The sequence below is a fragment of the Furipterus horrens genome, unplaced genomic scaffold (genome assembly GCF_987537825.1).
Source record: "Furipterus horrens unplaced genomic scaffold, mFurHor1.1.pri manual_scaffold_2, whole genome shotgun sequence".
In the NCBI taxonomy this organism is placed as follows: domain Eukaryota; kingdom Metazoa; phylum Chordata; class Mammalia; order Chiroptera; family Furipteridae; genus Furipterus; species Furipterus horrens.
Genome location: NW_028327172.1, coordinates 74,050,858 through 74,071,438, shown reverse-complemented (window position 1 = coordinate 74,071,438; position 20,581 = coordinate 74,050,858). Strand labels below are relative to the sequence as shown.

General features: G+C 39.3%; 1 protein-coding gene across 3 annotated transcripts in view; it reads left to right on the top strand.

The window, feature by feature from the left end:
* Positions 1–17,467, top strand: part of SLC35F2 (solute carrier family 35 member F2) — a 48,707-nt gene extending 31,240 nt beyond the window's left edge. For 2 of the 3 annotated variants that reach the window (XM_090265879.1, XM_090265880.1), the window contains 7 exons: positions 2,755–2,930; positions 4,917–5,044; positions 7,439–7,598; positions 8,419–8,575; positions 9,085–9,137; positions 9,668–9,822; positions 16,850–17,467. In XM_090265879.1, coding sequence (XP_090122005.1) covers positions 2,755–2,930; positions 4,917–5,044; positions 7,439–7,598; positions 8,419–8,575; positions 9,085–9,137; positions 9,668–9,822; positions 16,850–17,035 — 1,015 coding nt within the window. In that variant the 3' untranslated portion in view covers positions 17,036–17,467. The remainder of the gene's footprint in view (positions 1–2,754; positions 2,931–4,916; positions 5,045–7,438; positions 7,599–8,418; positions 8,576–9,084; positions 9,138–9,667; positions 9,823–16,849) is intronic. The other variant, XM_090265881.1, reaches the window with a different exon arrangement.
* The last annotated feature ends 3,114 nt before the right edge of the window (positions 17,468–20,581 follow it).

The following is a 20,581-nucleotide window of genomic DNA, read 5'->3' as shown; positions in this document are numbered from 1 at the left end:
AAGGAAGTATTTATATAGAGGACATTTTAAATAAAAGTTGCAGAGTTCTCACTCCTAAACCTTCCAGGAAATGTCTGTCAGTCTTTATCATCTCTTAATTTGTTTTGTCAATCTTCAAGGTTTTACTCTTACTGGTTCTGCTCATCTCCCAAACATCTATATGTTTCCTGGATACTTTAACAAGATAATATTATTCTCCACACTCTTACCACATTAAAAAAGAGCTATTTATGTTTGGTGCTCATCTTTTACTCAGTCAGCCCACTGGAATCTGACTTGAGGCTTTACCACTATAAAAAGCTTTCCTTCAAAGATCTCTAGAAATGTTCAGCTTGCCAGTCCAACTGTACCTCTTCAGCTATAACGCCGCCTCTTCTCTCTGCAGTTGTGGACACTACAGTATTGATTTCTTTTTTCTTAAAATGCTTTTTCACTCTTAGCACCTGTGTCATGGCACTCTCATAATCTTTCTTTCTCTGACCATGGCACTTCATTGAAAATGTGGGGAAGAGTTTTATATTTGGAGTTACCATATATTTGGTTAAATGTGGTAATTACTTTATCCATTTATATCCATTCGACAAGAATTTAGTGAGTGACAACAAAATACCAGGCACTAGTTATGTAGTGGAGAGCAAAACAGATATGGTCTGACTTTCTGAAGTCTATAGTTTCAACCCTGTATTTGTTATCTATTTGCTGTGTAACAAATTACTACAAACTTAACACACATTTATTATTTCACAGTTTTTATGGATCAGGCCTTTGGGCATGGCCTAGCTCTGCCTTCTGCATCGGGGTCTCAAACAAGACTGCAATCAGGGCGTCGGCCAGGGCAGGATCTCACCTGAAGCCTCGAATAGGGAGGGATCTGCTTCCAAGTGCATTTTGGTTTTGCAGGATGCAGTTCCCGGTGGATTGTTGGTTGTTGGCCAGAGGCCACCCTCAGTTTCTTGCCATGTGGGCCTGTCTGTATGGCAGCTTGTGTCATCAGAGCCCACAAAGAAGAGAATCAGTGGAGTTGCCTAGCAAGATGGAAGTTAGAACCTTATGTAATGTGTTCATGGAAATGACATGCCATTATTTTTATTGTATTCCAATGGTTAGAAGCAAGTCAGAGGTCCTGTCCACACTCAGGAGGAGATTACGTGGGGCAAAAATACTAGGAAGCAGAGATTCACTAGGGGCCCATCTTAGAGTCTGCCTGTCCCAAACCCCGTACTGTTCTTCCTCTCAACGTTTCAGCCACCTCAGTCTCTACTGCTCTCAAGTTGAACTCACTACTCTTGCCTTGCCCCAAACCTGCTTCTCACCCTGTATTCGCTGTCCTGGTCAGTAGCCTTATATCCATCCAGTCATCTTAGTCTATCATGTTCAACACCTCCTCCTGAGATTTAATGGTGCACTAGGCTCTATGGAGTCTTTTATATCAACCTCTACTCTCCATTCATGCTGACAGGGCTATCGTTCACGTCTCACTTTGGCCTGGGTCATTATGTTGGCTTTCTTATTGGCTTCTCTGTCTTATTTTCCTTGTCACTCACTAATCCTTCTTTTCCTAACATCAGAGTTACTTTCATAAATCCCTCTGTGCTGGAACCTCTGTGACTTCCAGCCATGTAGGGCATAAAGGCCTAGCGTCTTGTTGTGCCATTCAAACCTTTTCACCATCTGGCCACAACTTATTTTTCCAAGTGTCTTGCTTACTACCTCTCACAGCTGTGGCCCTTATACCCCAGGCACACTGAGCTGCTGGGTGTTTCCTGAGCCCACCCCTAGATGTTTGTCGCTCTCTGCATTTGGTCCTAGTTACTTCTTTCTGAATTCCCTTTTCCCTACTTCTTCCTCTACAAATCCTTTATATACTTCCAAACCTGCCTGAAAAATCACCTCTTCCATGAAACCTTTCCCAATTTGCTCTGCCAGCTAATCCCTCACTCAGAATTAGTTGGTAGCACTGGTGTGCTCTTCTATCCCTTTGCTTGCACCACTGTTACAGGCTGCTGTTTTTTAGTTGGTTGTTAAGATGCCTCTCTCTTTTAAAATGCTAAAGGACAGGGTGTGGGTTTTATTCTTTTATGGATTCAGAGTGCCAGCCTCTAGACCAGCCATTCACAACCTTAGCTGCATATTGGAATCACCTGGGGAGCTTTGACCATCACTGGCACCCGGGATCCACCCCAAAAGGTGATGACGTATTTGTTCTCAGGTGCAGCCTGATGTTGGCATTTTTAAAGCACTGTAATTCTAACACGCAGGCAAAATTGAAAACCACTTCTTCTAGTTGAAGAAATCAAGAAGACTGGGAGAATGAAAGGTTGATGATATGTTAAAACATTTAACGAATAGGAAGATTTTAAAACTGGAGTTAAAGCTGAGTTTTCAAAAATCACACACATGTAAAACACACACTCCAAATAGTGTAGGTAGTGTAGGATATAGCTAAGTAATCCAAATGATTTCTAAATGGTTGGTTAATAAAATGGGGCAATATGCATTTTTGTGGTAATGAGTAGAAATCAGAAATGTAAAAGAGAATAAAAATGTAGTCTCTCAAAATCCAACAGTTTAATTTTTGTGCATATGAAGTAAGCAATAAAATGAAATAATGAGCCACCTGGAATAATTAGCATTTTCTTTTTTGCTGAGCACTAAAGTGTGTGTTATGTGCTGTGTATGTTGTGCATATATGTGTTTGTGTCAAGTTATATAACTTACTTGCAAGGTATTCAGATTTCCTTCTTTATTTTCTAGGAATATTTTGAAAACAATCGCCCTGGGTCAGATGCTGTCTTTGTGTATATGTGGAACAGCCATCACCAGCCAGTATCTGGCAGAAAAATACAAAGTGAACGCCCCCGTGCTTCAGAGCTTTATCAACTATTGCCTGCTGTTTTTAATTTATACAGTGATGCTGGCATTTCAGTCAGGTATGCCAATTGTGGGAATCAACCTTTTCAACAAATCATCTTCATAAAAAATTGGCTTTTTGACATTTAAAAAAATAAAATGAGGCAAAACTAAGAACAGGAAAAACTATTGCTGTTTTGATAAAAGTCACCAGAAAAGTATGACATCTCTGAATTCTGTGAAAGTAATGACTAGTGATTTATGCACAATCTCTGAAATTGTTGATTCAGATAAGCAGCATCAAACTGGAACAGAAGTTGTCAGAAAAAAGGTATAAATGCTATTAATAATTAGATTTTACTTTTACTTCCCTGTTGTTGATAAGATTAAGAGACAATATTAAAAACACTTAAAGTCAAAAACCTCACTCCTCGAAATCTGTGTTTCCAGCTAAGTGGAGAAAATGCTAAATGGGGCATCAATTGTATGTAGATGAAGTCTATGTTACCAGACAAACAAAGACAAGGTATTGGCTAGGAATTAACATCTTTATCACTGTCTGGTTAAGTTGTTTTAGAATTATTATAGAATTATCATTTCTCACTAGCTACACAAAAATGGGAAAAAACTAGGTTCTGACAAACATTTCTGTGCTGGCATCATTTTAATTGCTTAACTTGTTTAGGTTTGGTATGAACTCATTGAAGCCTCTCAACAAGTCAAGTGAGTATTATTATCTCTGCTTTACAGATGAACAAACTGAGGCATGTAGTACCCAGATAACTTGCTCTAAGTCATGCAGGTAGTAACTGCTGGAGCCAGGATTCCAACCTGGGCAGCCAGCCCCAGAGCCCATGCTCTTACCACCATTCTGGATTAGGGGCTTTGAGTCATGATAACAACAATTCTTCCCACAAGAGAAGAGCTAAATTAGATTGAATTAAGGAATGTGAAGACAATGGGTAACCCAAATTAATTGGGAGAGTACAATACTTCCATTTTCATCATATTTAAGGCACATAATAAATGCACCAATGTAGTATTTGCTAATCTTTTAATATGAACCTTAAAGCATCAACAGTATTCTTATGTGTCTTGATAAAAAAAAAACCTTATTTTTGAAAGAAAATAGAAACCAGTTGTAGGATGGGGGAAACCATCTGAAGGGGAATGTACCAAATTTGGCAAGAGCTTTAGGACTTGGAAATGGAACTGGTACATGGTTAATAGTCCTGGAATTTGCTCTTCTCTGTAAGCACTGGCCTTTAGTAAGTCAGTGTGACTCATAAACACAGTGATATGGTCTCCCTGAGGGATGGTTGTTAGGTGCCTTTCATACCATCTCATGTTGAGGAAGATTAACTCTATGTTTTCAGGATTTTCCTGTTAATTGGGTTTTAGTGATAATTACCTGATTATGGTTCTCACTACCTTTATTTCCTTGTAGGTTTTCTTACAATAAGCCTTCTCATATATGCGCCAACTCTGTATTTCCCGTAATGCTAGATTCTCCAAAGAAGTGAATCACAGCTAACTTGAATAAATAGAATTTGATAAATTAAAGATGTTTCTTCAATGGTGGTGCCACTAAGTCTTTTTTCCAAACTTATCCCTGACAATTTTCTCATGAAAGCATATGTCTTCCAAAAGAATGACCGCATGCAGAGTTTCTTTGAAGAAGCCCATGAATGGAAGTTAAATAGGCAATGAATTCATAAGAAAACATTTCAGTTCCCAGGATAATCTGTAGCTTGTCAGGAATGCCAACATCCAAGCCCATGTCTGGATATTATATTTCTGTCACAATGGGAAAGGGAATATAACCACTTTTCTCCTTAGTTTCTCTCTGGTGCTTTCACTGAGCATGTACTCTGTGATGACACCTTAGCTGGGGTCTCACATTAGAAAGATCTAACTGACTCTACTCAACTGTTGTAGGAATTTGGGTTACGAGTGATGGAAAACGTGGGGGGGGTGCATATCTAAAATACACAGCAAACACTAAATCAACATGGATAGCATCATTTCCAAGATAATAAGTACTAACCCAGATTTCTTTCAACCAGGCAGTGATAACCTTTTATACATCTTGAAAAGAAAATGGTGGAAGTATATCCTGCTGGGACTGGCAGACGTGGAAGCTAATTATTTGATTATCAGAGCATACCAGTACACGACTCTAACCAGTGTCCAGGTGAGAGGGAGTCCTCCAACCAATTTGGTTTTTATAATTTTAAGAGAAGTATCTGAACTCATATGTGTTACCCTAATTTTATTGAAAACCTGTGCACTTGAAGAAAACCTACACACAGGTGGATGGTGTTTTCCAGTGAAACATATGTGCTAATGAGGAAGGTTTCCTTGAATTAGTGAACATGTATACAAGTTAATGAGTACCCAAACTGCAAATGCTATAGCAGATTAGAACAGTTTCTACCAAAATAAGCATAAACATTTAGTTGGCAGTTGGTGTTGTGATGTTGATGAGAGTTCTGTTTGATGTGTTGCTTACACATGGCATATAAAGTGGATGTACCTTTGTGCTACAGAAAAGTTGGAGGTTTGCAAGTAAAGTACATATTCAAGACAAAGGAGCGATTGGATGGAGATGGGTAGAGATAATGGCCAGAGGCAAAACTTACATCCTTATTTATTAGTTTATTCTCGCTGGATTGAAAGAAAAATGTTCCTGGATAGCAGTACTTTTCAATTTGGAATAGTTGAAGGTTGATTCAGTTATCTTAATGTTAGGAAACTGTGGGATGTATTGTAACACTGACTAACCATTACCAACAACAAAATGCTTTAGAAATGGAGTTACAAGTGAGATAGACTCCATTGCCAGGTTTAGACTTCGCTGTTTAATGAATTTATTCTTAGGCATAAGACCTGGATTCCTTGAATTCTGGTATAATTTTAGCAAGCCCCCTCAGTAACTGCTGATGCCTGTGACTGCCTGTGTCCTTCAAAGATATCTTGGTCTGCTGACAAGAATTTAGTAGCTTTTCTGGTTTAGTAAACTTCTCTGTTCTCAGAGCCAATGCCCCCAAAGCCATCTGCAGAAAGTCCCTCCAACTCCCTCCCCACATATCCCCTTTAAAAACCCCTGCCTTACTTTTGTTCGCTGCTGACACCACAGGATCTCAGATCACCTGTCACAGCTGCCCAGATAAACCTTTTAAACCCATGGCTTGTTCTCCTGTCGTTTCTCCTCTCACTCCTTAAATTTTTAAGATTTATAACTTAAAATTTTTTAAAAATTAATTTTAGTGAGAGAGAGGAAGGAAGAAAGAGGCAGGGAGTCTACTGTGAGAGTTTTTAGTTACCTTTTCCTACTTTTTTGTTTAAGGAATGTAGTTCAGACTTTGTTAAGTCATTTTGGCTGGATTCTGCTGGTGCCTTCCGGGACAGGCTGTTGTCATTCCAATTGTTTAATGCTTTGTTATTCCGGCAGGCTCGATAAAGCACTTAGGAGATTAGACTTCTGCAGCTGGAATAAATAACAGGGCTGGGTGCCCATTCCTACAGGGGGTGGGGGGCACGGGCTCCAGTAATGACTCTGCAGTGAAACACGATTAGTAAACAACTGTGGACAAGATCAAACAGGCTGCTGGATATTGCCTAGGGGCCTGCCTTGTTCAAGTTTAAACAGATAGGGAGAACATCAGGGACAATATTAAAAACAACAGGATGAGCAATAAAACAGCAGATTGAGGAACATTATCAGTATAACAACTATCTTTTATCCTTGAATGCAGTTTACACAATTTGTGAAGAATTGAGTGAACGAAATCTCTATTTTTCCTTTATCTTACAAATGGTTTTGGATTTGCTATAATGTTGTCACCCTTAACCCCCTGCCTTTCAGACTGGCAATATCAGAGGTATAGCATATATTTTCTGGACCCAAGATCAACAGGTGATAGAGGAGCATACAATGACAAGCAAGAGTATTTACTGTGTGACCAAGGGTCTGACTGACATGGCGGGGTTAGACACTGTCAGGGAGATTGGGGTCTTCTTGCTTTCTCATAATAAGCAGCCCAATTGCAGTTAAATATCTGGCTGTGTGATTATTTGTTCTCTGTCTGTCTAGCCTCCTGTATGCTCCCGAGGGCAGGGCTTGTGTCTCTTTTTCTCTTATGTTCCAGCTCCTCTCACTGTCTGTCATGCTTAAATTCTTGCTGACTGAATGAACGGGTATGTGCAGGTAGGAAAGTTTGCGTATTGAATTTAAGGATAAACCCAGATGGGAATGTAGAGGTAAATGGCACAGGCCCTCAGGCAGAATTCCTGGGTTCAGTACCTATCTTTCTGACTTTTAACTGTGTGGGCTTATTTGGAACAATTATCAGTGTCATACAGCAGCTCATTTAACTTCTTTGGACCTTTGTTTTCCCTCATGGGGTTTGCAGTTTCAATCTCATAGGGTTGCTGTGAGGATTAAACAGGTTAATCTGGGTAAAGCATTTAGTATAAGACTGGCAATAATAAGTGCTCAATAAACGCTAACTTTTATTATTACTTGATTACCTATATGCTAGCTAATGAGAGATGTTTTAAGCTGTCTGTTTCTCCTTCCATGCAGCTTTTGGATTGCTTTGGGATTCCTGTGTTGATGGCTCTCTCGTGGTTTATTCTTTATGCAAGATACAGAGTGATCCACTTCATTGCCGTGGCTGTCTGTCTGCTGGGTGTGGGGACTATGGTTGGTGCAGACATATTAGCAGGGAGGGAAGACAGTTCAGGTAAGACTGTTGCTCGTTTCTAGTTCAGTCACAGAGAAAAGTTTTGCTTAGGTTTTTGCTTTTATTTTCCAAATACACAGCAAAAGGCAGGAAACATGTCCAGGTTAATTATCTTCTATTTTATTTTCAGATGTTCTTGCTTCTTCTGGCATTGTAACCGCTTACACAGAGCACTCTTTGTGTGCCTACCTGCTCACAGCTCTTGTTCCTTTTTTGTCACACGTGTGTCATGAAAGAGGTTTCTTTATATATTTGCAATCTTCTTTTGGCTGATACATTTGGATTAGTACTGGAAAAACTACTATAGGTTCTTGTTTTTGTTTTATTAAACAAATGGAGACTTTGTGTCCACTCTGTTGATGAAAACATTTTGATATTCTTTGGATCAAAGTTCAGACAATTGATAGTATAAAATCTCAATGAGGTCTCTGAATTCACTCAATCTGCAGTGACTTCAATGTCTTCTTTATGAGAGAAATTATCTTGCTTACCTAGCTTCCTTCCTATAATTTTCAATTCATTCCCTTTAATAAATTCCATTAATTTCTCATGTCATAAATCATTTTCTGAGACCTCGCAATAAGGCATATACCACCATATTCCAGTCTCTTAGTCTCTTAAGGAGTCAAAATATGAAAAATCACAGCAGAATTGTGCCAGAGAGTAAGAAGATCAAGAGTCTTTAAACTTCTAGAAATCAGGGGTTCTCCTCCCATAAAATCTTAATTTAAATGGACATGAGCCAGATAAACTCCTAGAAACAAGTTAAAGAGGCTTCCTATTGACAGTGTGCTCCTTTCTGTGGCTTATTCTTCTATAGGTAATGATGTGCTGATTGGGGATGTCATGGTCCTTCTTGGGGCTTCCCTCTATGCCATCTCTAATGTGTGTGAAGAATACATTGTGAAGAAGCTGAGCAGACAGGAGTTTTTGGGAATGGTGGGCTTATTTGGAACAATTATCAGTGGCATACAGCTGTAAGTCTAAAATTGTCCTTAAAAACAAAATAGGCAAATATGTCATAGATGATTACTTTCTAACTACTCAATATCCATTGTTTATTTAGCTCAGATTCACTTTCAAAATCAGTAAGTTGCTAAATATATATTAGAGGTTTTTTGAAATGTCAAAAACTATGCCTCGTTTTCTCATACATGTGGTAGAGGCATTACCAGTAATGACTTTCTTTTTCATTTATTTTCAGAAAATAATTAACTTCCTATCCAAAGGGAAAATATAATGTCGTATTTTCCTCCTATAGCTGACTACTGCTGAAGAGTGTTTCTAAGGGAGTCTAACACATATTTATGGACTCCTCTGGTTTTATTCTTTTGTCATTTTTATTTTAAAATGTAGTTATTTTTATACTCTAAGAAAAATTTGAAAGTCAATATAATTCTTCACTTTATCTGAAGTATTGCAACTAAATGCTTATAAAATAGTGCAAATTAGTATGTGGATCTCTGACCTCTTGTTTTAATCTTAGATTGCTTGTGGAATATAAGGATATCGTCAGCATTCATTGGGACTGGAAAATTGGTATGTATATAAATGATAATTCTTTTTAGTCAATGTCCTCTCCTCTAACTGACAATACACACATGAAGAAATAAATACTTCATTTTAATAATACTTAGGCATTTTTGTAAAGTCACAGAGTAATTCAATACACAGAGAACTGTAGTGATTTACATTGAGTTTTCTCTGAGAACTTGTGAATGAACCTCCATAGAAGTTAATTTTTACTCTTCACCTTCAGGAAGAGTCTTTACTAAGAATTCTGAACAAGACTGACTTTGGTCACATGAGCTTTCAATTAGACCTGTATCTCGAGTCTTCAGACCTTTTGGGAAAGTTGTCTGCTTGACCATTCAACACCCTGTTGGATTTTTGATGCCCTTCACCTACATTACATCTTCTTTTTATTTTTTTCCTGTGAGTTTTGTATGTCTCATTTGCAATGCTGATGTTAACAAGGGCCTTTGTAGATAGTGTAAGGGATCAGGCAATTTTATATGGCAGCCACGTCTTAAGCACCCTGTCTTCTAATTTCTTCCACGTTTTCACAGCCCTGCTCTTTGTGGCATTTGCCCTCTGCATGTTCTGCCTGTACAGCTTCATGCCACTGGTGATTAAAGTTACTAGTGCCACTTCTGTCAACCTGGGCATACTGACAGCTGACCTCTACAGCCTTTTCTTTGGACTCTTTCTCTTTGGCTATAAGGTAAGCAAATAGAAATCATATTTAAATATGAACACTTGCTTAGTCCAAATGAAGTAGCAGATTTCTTCAAGATTTAAAATCCAAAAATAAAACCTTCTCATCCTCTTGGCATGAATTTGGTTGAACAATCCTCGTTCCTTTTGTTACCACTTCTGAATTAGAAAATTGGCCCAAATAAGAGTTGTTCTAGTTTGTTTTCTAAAAAGCAAAATGCAATGGAATTTCCTCTTCAGTACGGCCCAGGACACTACTGCACGGAGATGCTAATGCATGTTGCCTGGTGATAAACAAGGAATCCCAGACCATCTAACCTAGGTTTGACAACCCCAAGCTTTCCTTTTTTTCCCTTAGATTTATTGAGACATAATTGACAAGTGTGTAAATTTAAGGTATATAATGTGTTGATTTGATACACATATATATTGCAAAGCTCTACGACACAGATAAAAAGTTCGTGGTACCCAGTAGAAGGGAAGGAAGTAATTGTATTATCATGCATGCAGTGGTTGGACTGGTTCCATCTTTGATAGTAATTTTACATCTGGAAGAGACCTTACAAATAATTCAGTCTAATGGGTTTTCAGACTTTTTCTGTCTCCACAGCCTCACGGCATCCACAAGTGTAACCTGTTCCCATCAGTAACAGCTCTTGTTATGTGTAGTAATTCTCAAGAAGAGTGGGGTGGGAGACAAGGATCAGTGTCTTCCAGGGAAGCAAGACAGCAAATATAGTGTCTTCAGAGAGTCTGGTACACCTTCCCTTGAAAATTGTGGAATGAATGATATTATTTTAGACAGGGAGAAACAAAGGCCCAGGAAGGTTACAAACAATTAAGTGACTTACCCTTAGTGATCAGCTGGGTAGTGGTCACGTCAAGACTAAATCTTAATTATGAGTCTTATGGTCTTCTTTCCACTGCACCTTTCTCTCTGTTTTCATTATTAGGATGAGAATCTCGAGCTTATGTATTTATCAAGTTAAAAATCTCATGTATTAGAACTAAATAAGTAGGGTTTTGGGTTTTTTTTTGGTACTTCATAGCTAATTTGAAAACTCTTAATAGCACTTCTCATACTTTTTGATCTCAGGATGCTTTTTAAAAATGCTTAAAAACTGGACTGCAGATCATTTATTTCTATGATTTATTATATTAGAATTTAAAATATGTTTAAAAATATTTATTAACTCATTAAGAAAATAACTCATATCTTAGCATAATTATTTTTTTGAAAAAACTATATTTCTCAGATTTAAAAAAAATAGTGAAAATTGCATTGATTTACATTAAAAAATCTTTTTAATGTATGACTTAATGGAAAACACCTGGGTTCTTCATTCTGTCTTGTGATATCACATGTCATATAATTGCTGGAACATTCCCTTGTGCACTTCTAAGACAATGAAAGTGAAAAAGGCAAATAGCATTTTAGTATTATTATAATTTTTTCACCTTTTTTATATTTTTAAGTATATTTTATTGATCATGCTGTTACAGTTGTCCCAATTTCTTTTCCCTTTGCGCCCCTCTGTCCAGTACCCCACTTTCCTCCAAAAATCCCACTCCCTGTAGTTCATGTCCATGGGTTGTCTATAAGTTCTTTGGCTTCACCCTTTCCTATATTATTCTTAACTTCCCACTGTCTATTTTGTACCAACCAATTATGCTTCTTAATCCCTGCACCATTTCCTCTTTTCTCCCCCTTCCCCCTCCCAACTGATAACCCTTCAAATGATCCCCATACCTATGATTCTGTTCCTATTCTGGTTGTTTGCTTAGATTTTTTTTTTTTTGTTTTCATTTTTGTGTTCTGTTGTTGATACTTATTAGTTTGTTGTCATTTTAATGTCATACTTTTTATCCTCTTTTTCTTAAGTAAGTCCCTTTAACATTTTATATAATAATGGCTTGGTGATAATGAATTCCTTTAGCTTTACCTTCTCTGGGAAGCATTTTCTCTGCCCTTCCATTCTAAATGATAGCTTTGCTGGATAGAGTAATCTTGGTTGTAGGTCTTTGCTTTTCATTACTCTGAATACTTCTTGCTGGTCCCTTCTTGCCTTCCAAGTTTCTTTTGAGAAATCAGCTGATAGTCTTATACGCACCACTTTGTAGGTAACTCTCCACTTTTCTCTTGCTGCTTTTAGGATTCTCTCTTTACCTTTCATCTTTGGCATTTTAATGATGATGTGTCTTGGTGTGGTCCCCTTTGGGTCTAGCTTGTTTGGGACTCTCTGCTTCCTGGACCAGTATATTTATTTCCTTTTCCAAATTAGTGAGGTTTCCTTCTATATTTTTCCACATAAGTTTTTAATTTCTTGCTCTTCCTATTCTTCTGGCACCCCTATGGTTTGGATGTTGGCACATTTAAAGTTGTCCCAGAGGTTCCTAAACATCTCCTCATGTTTTTCAATTCTTATTTCCTCATTCTGTACTGGTTGACTGTTTTTTTCTTTCTTATGTTCCAAATCATTGATTTGAATCCCAGTTTCCTTCCCTTCACCTTTGGTTTTATGTGGATTTTCCTACATTTCACTTAGCTTAGCCTTCACTTCTTTCTTTCTGCATTTGCCATACTCAAGCAGATCTGTCAAGTCTGTGAGCATCTTTATCACTAGTGTTTTGAACTCTACTTCTGTTGGGTTGGCTATCACCTCATCTGTTAAGTTGGCTATCTCCTCGTTGCTTAGTTCTTCCACTGGAACCTTGATCTGTTCCCTCTATTGGGCCGTACTTCTCTGTCTCCTCATCTTGACAGGTTCCTGTGTTTGCCTCTGTGTCTTAGGTAGAACTATCACACCTGTTACATTAGGGGGCGGAGCCTTAGGTATTTTTCAGTGTGGGGTGATGTGTTTCATCACGCTGTGGCACTGTATGTGGGAGAGGGGTCTAAAAGGGAACAATGCCACTTGCTCAGCATTTGCCACTTTTCCCAGCACTTCTCCCCGAGGCGCATTTAATGGTGGGTGCCCTGGGCACACGCCCTCTGCCCCAGCTTCTGAAGGGCCCCATAAAACCCCAACTTTATACTTTTTTCTAATGACACCAAGTTTGGTTTCATTACTACACTGCATAAAATATGGTTAATGTGTATTTTTATTTTCCCTGTCTCTCTCTTTTTTCTAAGGGGCCCAATATTTTCTTCTGCATCCGGGCCTCAACTGACATTAATCCACCTCTGCCCACTTCCTGTATGGGACTGGCACCTCTCTAACTGTTGCCTTGGCCATGGTTCCCAGAGTGGGTGGGTCTGTGGACATTCTAGGACCATGGGGGCCCTTTAAACAAGTGGACTCTGCTGAGAGACCAACAGTTTCTTCCTCTTCCCCAACCTCCACTGGTTTGCACAGTCAGAAGCAATGAAGCTTTATTTTTCTGGGCACTGGAACCATGAGTGGCGAGGTCTGGTCTGGTGCTGGGAGCGCTCCCCAGGTATCCCTTTCTATTTTTTAAAATGTGTGACTGCACTTTTCACTGGCTTGCCACTGCTGCTGCCACCACACTGCATCCTCTCCATCCCAGCTCCACCCTTCCTACCTGTCTGGATGAGTATTTCTTCTTTATATCTTTGTTTGTTGGACTTCCATGCAGCTTGATTTTCTGGAATCTGGTTGTCTCCAATTTTGAGGTAGTTGTATTCCTTCTTAGTTGTGGAGGGAGAAGCAGCATGTATGCCTATTCCTCCGTCTTGGCCGGAAGTCCCATCTTAATATTATCATGAGTTTTGACCTTAAAGACTTCCTGAAAATTTCTTGAGTACCTTCAAGAGTCTTTGGACCACATTTGAGAACTGCTGCCTTAGAAATTCATCTTTCCTTAGTATACCTTCAGTAAGTGCTTATTGACCTGTTTGCTCTCTTTTCCCACAGTCATTTGAACTAAAAGGACATTGGCTATGACTTTATAATTTTAGTTTCAGAGGGGACAGCAACTACATTTTTGTCTCTGTAAAATTTTGTATCTAGGTAGAAATCTTTGGCACTGATATATACTATTCCCAGTAATTGGCTATGAACTCACAATGCCTTGTTCAGTGGGTTCTCAGAAATTTCTACTTAAGGAACATAAAACCATTTTGCTCTACAAGGTTACATGTGACAGGAACCAGCTGTTATCTTTGCAGATTTGCTGGTTAAGTTATTCCTGAACTAAGACTGAAAGAGTATTTTTAGGTTTTTAGTAGCATCATTAAAAAGTAAAAAAAATGTCAAAGTGATCAGATTGATCCTGACAGGCCTAGATTTTTGCCCCGTGAAAGTGAGTTGTTCTGTGGCACTGTGCTTGCATCTCACATAGCCGACAGCAGAGGATGATGGTGTTTCTCTTCTGCAGTTCAAGGCCACTTGATGATTACCGTGCCCAAGGAAAGCCTGGGTGCTCAACAACATAACTAAATGGCCTTGCTCACCTGTGCCTTTTTCTTTTTAACCAAACATACTGATTTAGTTTTAGTAATTTAACTTCTGCTTTCCCTCATAAGTAAAATAATGTCCAAGGAGGAAGTAAGGTTAAAGAAATAAAAGCTTATAGGTAAAAGTACACTTGTCACTGTTATAAGCTCCCTTAATGTAAATATTTGCTCTTTAACTGCTCTAATTTTAATATGAAAAGCACTTGTGTGTGCCATTTTTTTGGCCACATGACTTTAAACTATTCTCAGAATTGGAGATTACAAACTGTAAATTCCTTTCTAGTTGTTTTGCTTTATGTTTCTTTGCCTCTGCGTGTCTAGCAGCTCCCTCTTGAACCAGTTCAGATTTTATCGCTTTTGGTCAAAGGTAATTTCAAGACAGAGCAACGAGCAGGTCTGCTGTGACTTTCCGAGTAAATTACAGAGGTGGAAAACTGAGCATAAAGAAGCATACAGAAGTGCATAAAGAAGATACCTAGCATTTTAAAAGTAGTTTTTAAAGATAGAATTATAAGTCCAATATGACACCGTTTTTAGAATTATAGTATCTCAAATAACTGGCTCTGATTTTTTTTGAAACAGACTGTTGAAAATGAGGTTTCAAGTTCTTTACATTCATCTGTGTCTGACTGCCTCCTTTCGAATTGATCTTGAGTAAATACCTGTTGAACAGAGTGGTCACAGAAACTTTCTATATAGATCCAGACACAAGGGTAGAATTAAAAAATAAAAATAAAAAAATTAGAAGTCTCTAATTCAGGAGACTTACCTCACTCCCTCACAATCTCTCTCTTCTAATAAAGGTGCCTTGAATTAATCATTTGCCTTCTTAAGAAGAGTAAGATACTTTTTTTTCCTGAGTATTTTAAACCACCAAACCAAACAAGACATTTTTTGAATAAGTTATATAGGTTTTCACACAGGTAACAGTGAACATGTTATAGAAGAGCATGATTAACTTTCATAATACTTACTTAAAAAGTTTAAGGTTTCCTCTAATATTCTCTGAGTCATCCCCCCCCCCAATCAGTTTTATTAAATACAGCTATGTATTGGCCACTGTGCTGAGTATTGGATCCAAGAATTAAAGCCAGTAGTAGGAAATTAGTTGGATTGCTCAGCTTGACATTAACACTGGCTTTGCATCACCCCTGACTCCACTGAAGGCTTTTCTGCCTTAGGGAGGGCTATGGCTGTTCCATTCCTTATGGTGTTCTAAAGGTTTAAGGTTAAGAATTAATTGAGCATCTATAAAATATTAACACATCAAATCCAGTGAGACCCACAGAAATCCACAGCTGGAGATAACCAGCAGTCTATTTAACACTCACTTCAAAAACCTATTTAGTTTTTCCTTCTACCTTTGGGAGTATATTTTGTTTTTTCTTCTCTCCCTCTCTCTCATCTTTCTCTGCTCCTTCCCCAAACCCATTCTGTTTTGCTATTATTTTTCTTTGTTATCCTCTGATTAGAATTCTTTTTATTGGTCACACTATGAAATCTAAGCTAATTTAAAAATATTTATTGGCTTGAATAAAATAGTATGCTCCATTCTTAATTTCAAAGATCATTTTAGTAGGACCACTTATAAATTGTGTTTGCTTGTTCCAAGAAAAATAAAAATGATCCTGGGCAGTTAATCACACATCATTATGCGACATAGTTTCCCTAATTTTTACTATATCATCCTTGGTCAGTCTTTCCCTATTCTCATTCTGTATTTTATTTTTCTTACTGTTAAAAACAAATATAATTTCCTTAATACTTTAACTTTTGTATGGACCCTCAATTCAAATGAAAGCAAATGTATAGAGTATTTATTATTTATTTAAACTTTGCAGAGTGTCAAGAATGTTATTTTCAGTAAAAATACACAATGGATTAAATTAGCATTCTATCTTATTGCATTTTGTTCTGGGTGATTGTTTTCAACTCTAAAAATAGGGCAGGTTGGGGAAGGTCAGCAGAAATTCCATCCATCCTCGTTGTGTGTCTGTGAGAATGAACTCTTGCTTATAATTGGTCCTGCTGGGCTCCATTCTTTGTGGTTGTCCAGTTGGACCTTATACCGGTAACCTCTTTGGGCTTCAGACTCTTCTGAAAGAATTGATGTCTTAGGCTCTTTCGAGCTCTAAAAATCTGAATCTGCTCAGTCCACCATAGATTTTACGATATAACATTTGCCTACAGAAACAAGACAATTTATTAAATTTTAACAAAATGGATTTTATTGGAATAGCATATGAGGGGTTGTTGACAATCTGTCCCATCTGTACATCCAGATTTTATCTTAGGTCCTGTGTTCCTCTGTTACATACCAATATTGTAAGCTGTGCCATGGGTCTGAATTGGCCTCTGTGATGGTATCCATACTGACCTTTTATTCTCTTAATTAAATGAGACTAGCTGTGAGGTGGGTGAAGCCAGATTGTCACAGAAAAAGGCAAAAGTTCCATTTCCTAGAGATGTGAGGAGCCAGTTGGCTGATGGGCCAGGTGATGCTGTCAGAAATCAGGCATTCACCGGTGTACATACGTAGTAGGGTTTTGGCAAAAGGCAGCTACAAAGATGTGTACGTGAGGGAGCATAATCCACAGCTGTCCTTCTCTCTTCCTAGTTCTCCGGGCTCTACATCCTGTCTTTCACCATCATCATGGTGGGATTTATTCTGTTCTGCTCTACTCCCACGCGCACAGCAGAACCAGCCGAGAGCAGCGTGCCCCCCGTCACCAGCATTGGAATCGACAACCTGGGACTGAAGCTTGAGGAGAACCTCCAGGAGACCCACTCTGCAGTCTTGTAGCTGGAGGAGAAGGTGCACACGTACACCCGAGGCTTCCGGGGAAATGGGGAGCTGCCACAGGATAAAGCAGAGCCTGTTGACTGCTGAGGGGACACTTGGAAAATTATGACTTACAGCAAATACTGCATAGCAGCGGATTGGATCCAGTGGTTAGATTTTACAAAGGAATACAGAATAATGTATCAAAAGTAGAAATACCAAGATTAAGCAGAAGCCAGGGCTAGGATTGTGTTTCTGTATGGTGGAGGACCAGTGTTTGGCAGTGTTAGGAGACAAGGTATGGGCCCCGCTCTTGGGGTTTCAGAGGCACAGGTGGGCAAGCAGGATGGGACAGATACCCACACATGAGCCAGCCTCAGGACATGGCTGAAAGCAGGCTGTCTGGGCTGAGCCAGGTAATCAGGAGTGGGGGCAGTCTAGGGTGGTTTTGAAGTAGGCTTCCTCAGTTGGAGGCTTCTGTGTTCTGTCCCTCTGAGGCAGCCATTGTCCACAAGCCACAGGTGGGGTCTGGTGACAGGAAAGTGGGCGGGCAGCACTGGAGGAATCCCGAGGTACTCCTGTGAGTGCCGTGGAAGCAGAGCAGAGTGCAGTGAAACCAGGAACCCTCTCCACATTGTTAAAAGAGGATACTACACTACTTCCTACCAAATATTTATGTGCCAGGAGATTTTTATGGCACTTCTTAAATAAAAGTGTTAATAGGTAGCATCATTATGTTATCAATGATCACTACACCACTTTACAATAAACTCTGTATGTAAACTTTTTGCTAAAAGTGTAATAAAGAAATTAAGGGTAAGTACATATTCTTAAAAGATTTCGATTTCATGGAAATATGTCCACTGTGTGGTTTTTGATTAACCAGTTCCTCTTGTTGATTTTAAATGATTTAATATATACAAGATTTCTTCACATCCAGCTTTTGAGAATCTTGTCTTCTGTAAGGTGAAATTAACCTATCTTTGGGGGGCTATGCTGGGATAAAAGGAAATTCAGAGTGAGCTCACAGATTATTTGCCAGAATAAACATTTTATAATTCTCTTTTTTTTCTTTTTTAGAGTGAAATAACCTCTCATTCCCTGAAGCCAGTTAAAACAGATGTTTGGTTTTTCACTTCCTACCAATAACAACTGTCAATCAGTGAAAAAAGGTTTTGTTAAAATGTTTGGCATTTTTGGGGAGACTGTCAGTTTGATTAATACATATATTATTTCTAAAATACCTTACTTAAGAATAAACCTGTATGTATAGGGATAGTGATGATGTAGGGAATGCCAGGAGACAACATCCCACATGTTTGTCAAGGCTGAACTCAAGTGTCATCTCTTCTATGAAGCCTTTCTCAGGCCAGCCGGACTGGGTCCCCCCCTATTTGGGCACCTAGGGTGCTCATTCACATCTTCCTTGTGGCTCTTACTGAAGTGCCACAGGTTGAACTCTTCAAGGTCAACAACAGCCTTTTATCATCTTTCTAGTCCTTTGATGTCTCATTTGTTGGGTGTTTATTAAATGAACTTTGTCTTTGGTCCCAGGCCAGAACATTTAAAGGGAAATTGACCTGAAGTAAGGCCTTTTGTGCAAGTACATGTAGGCAGTAAATTATTTTACCCTGCTCTGCTCTTCCGACTCCTCCCCCTTAATCCTAGTGTTTCCACTGGCCTGCTCCCACGGCAGGGGGGCAAAGCAGTTCCAATCTGGGCATCTAGAGTTAAAATGCAGAATTCAGTGTTCCAGAGAAGCAATGCTGTGAATCACATTCAGCAACTAAATAACAATACTGTAAGGCATCCTGGTTTAAATAAGGTTGTAAAGACTGGGGGTTAGCTAACCAGCCTGGACAATATGATTTTAAACATCTAACTTATACACAAGCTTTTGAAACACATGTTCTTAAGTTGAGAGCTTCTGTAAATTATTTTCCAGCCTATTAAAACAGTATTCATTTTTCAATATTTTTAGTATTTATGCCGTTAACCACTCCCCCGCCCCCTCTCAGTAGTTTTTCCCAGTGTTGTATAGAGGTTATGAATTATGCAGTTGGACTGTGGTAACACTAAGAAGAGGGTTTTGCTGGTGCCATTTTCACTACTTGCATTTTGAAACTAGATTGTCTTATGGACAGGTAACTAACATTTCTCACCTTTCTGGTACCAGCATCTCAGAGAGAATTGGTATGTATTATCAGTGATGTTTCCAGCAGGTGGCGCTTGAACAATTATAATGAAGACCTGTGACAATAATTTTCATTTTATGGAGCCAACATAATGTCCTGTTAAATCAAAGTGTTTTATTTTAAAAGAGGATGTTATGCCTACTACAGGAGCACAGTGGGCATTGTGCTGGTCTGTGACATCACCTTTGACAACCTTTGGAACTGGATTTGAAACATTGAGAAGCACGCTTCTGCAGACCTTGAGAAGATGGTACTTGGGAACAAGTGTCTTATGAACAACAAAGAGACAAGTGTCCAAGGAATGGGGAGAGAAGCTGGCCCTGGACTATGGAATCAAGTTCATGAGACCCGTGCAAAGGCCAATATCAACATGAAGAACGCATTTTTCACTTCCCAAGACTCCAAAGCAAAAACAGACAAAAAGTTGGAAGGCAACAGCCCCCAGGGGAGCAACCAGGGAGTCAAAATCTTCCCAGTCCAGCAGAAGACCGGCTTTTTCCGACGTGTTCTGGGAGGAATGCTGCTCCCTCTGAGCCTGGCCCAGCTGAGCTGACTGCCTGTCCTCAGTGAGCTCCACACCCAGCTGAGCCCTCCCTCCTCTGCCTCCCCTGCGGTGGCCACCGGGCCCAGGGCCACCAGAATACAGTTGAGAAATTGTTTATTTTAGTAACTGTCTAATAGTTTTCAGTTTTGGAGATGGAATAAGTTAAGAATTTGGAGTTTTTCCCGCGTAGTTCTTGGAACTGGCCTACGCATTGTGTACCTGGAGAAAAAGGTGGACACGACACGACCGTCAACAGTGACCTGTATGGTGAGCCTCCATCTTTATGGCATGACATAACTACAGTTCCACCTCAAAACCTGTCTGCATCTCCTACCGCAGAAGAGGCCAGTGATGGTTCCAGGAGTGCTGAGCTTCGCACCCTCAGCAAGGTGACCCACACTTGGCCCAGGGAGCATCTGCCCACACATCTGTTTTCCACTATCACATTTTTCCTCAGTTTCAGATAAGTGACAAAAAGCGTTGTGTTTCTTTTTTTCCCTCTCCCTCTTTATGACTAAAACCAAAGGGAAGCACAAATTAAGGAAATTCTGTAAAACACTCAGAAGTAAGGGGGGTGGAAAGGTGTTTCCTGTTCACAGCCAGGTTTTGGTCTGTGGTCCAGTCAGGCCTCAGGTGTGGGGAGCAGGCCTTTCAGCAGTCATTGTCTGATTCCTGAGGGGACACCATGCATCCCATGATGACCTGCAATTAGGGTGTCTGCCTCTCAGCTCCCAAGCAGCCCCTACTCCTCTTTGTTCTCTTACACTCTCCAAATCAGACATTTTTTTCTAGACATTTTTTTCTCTTTACAGATCTGTAGCACTATGA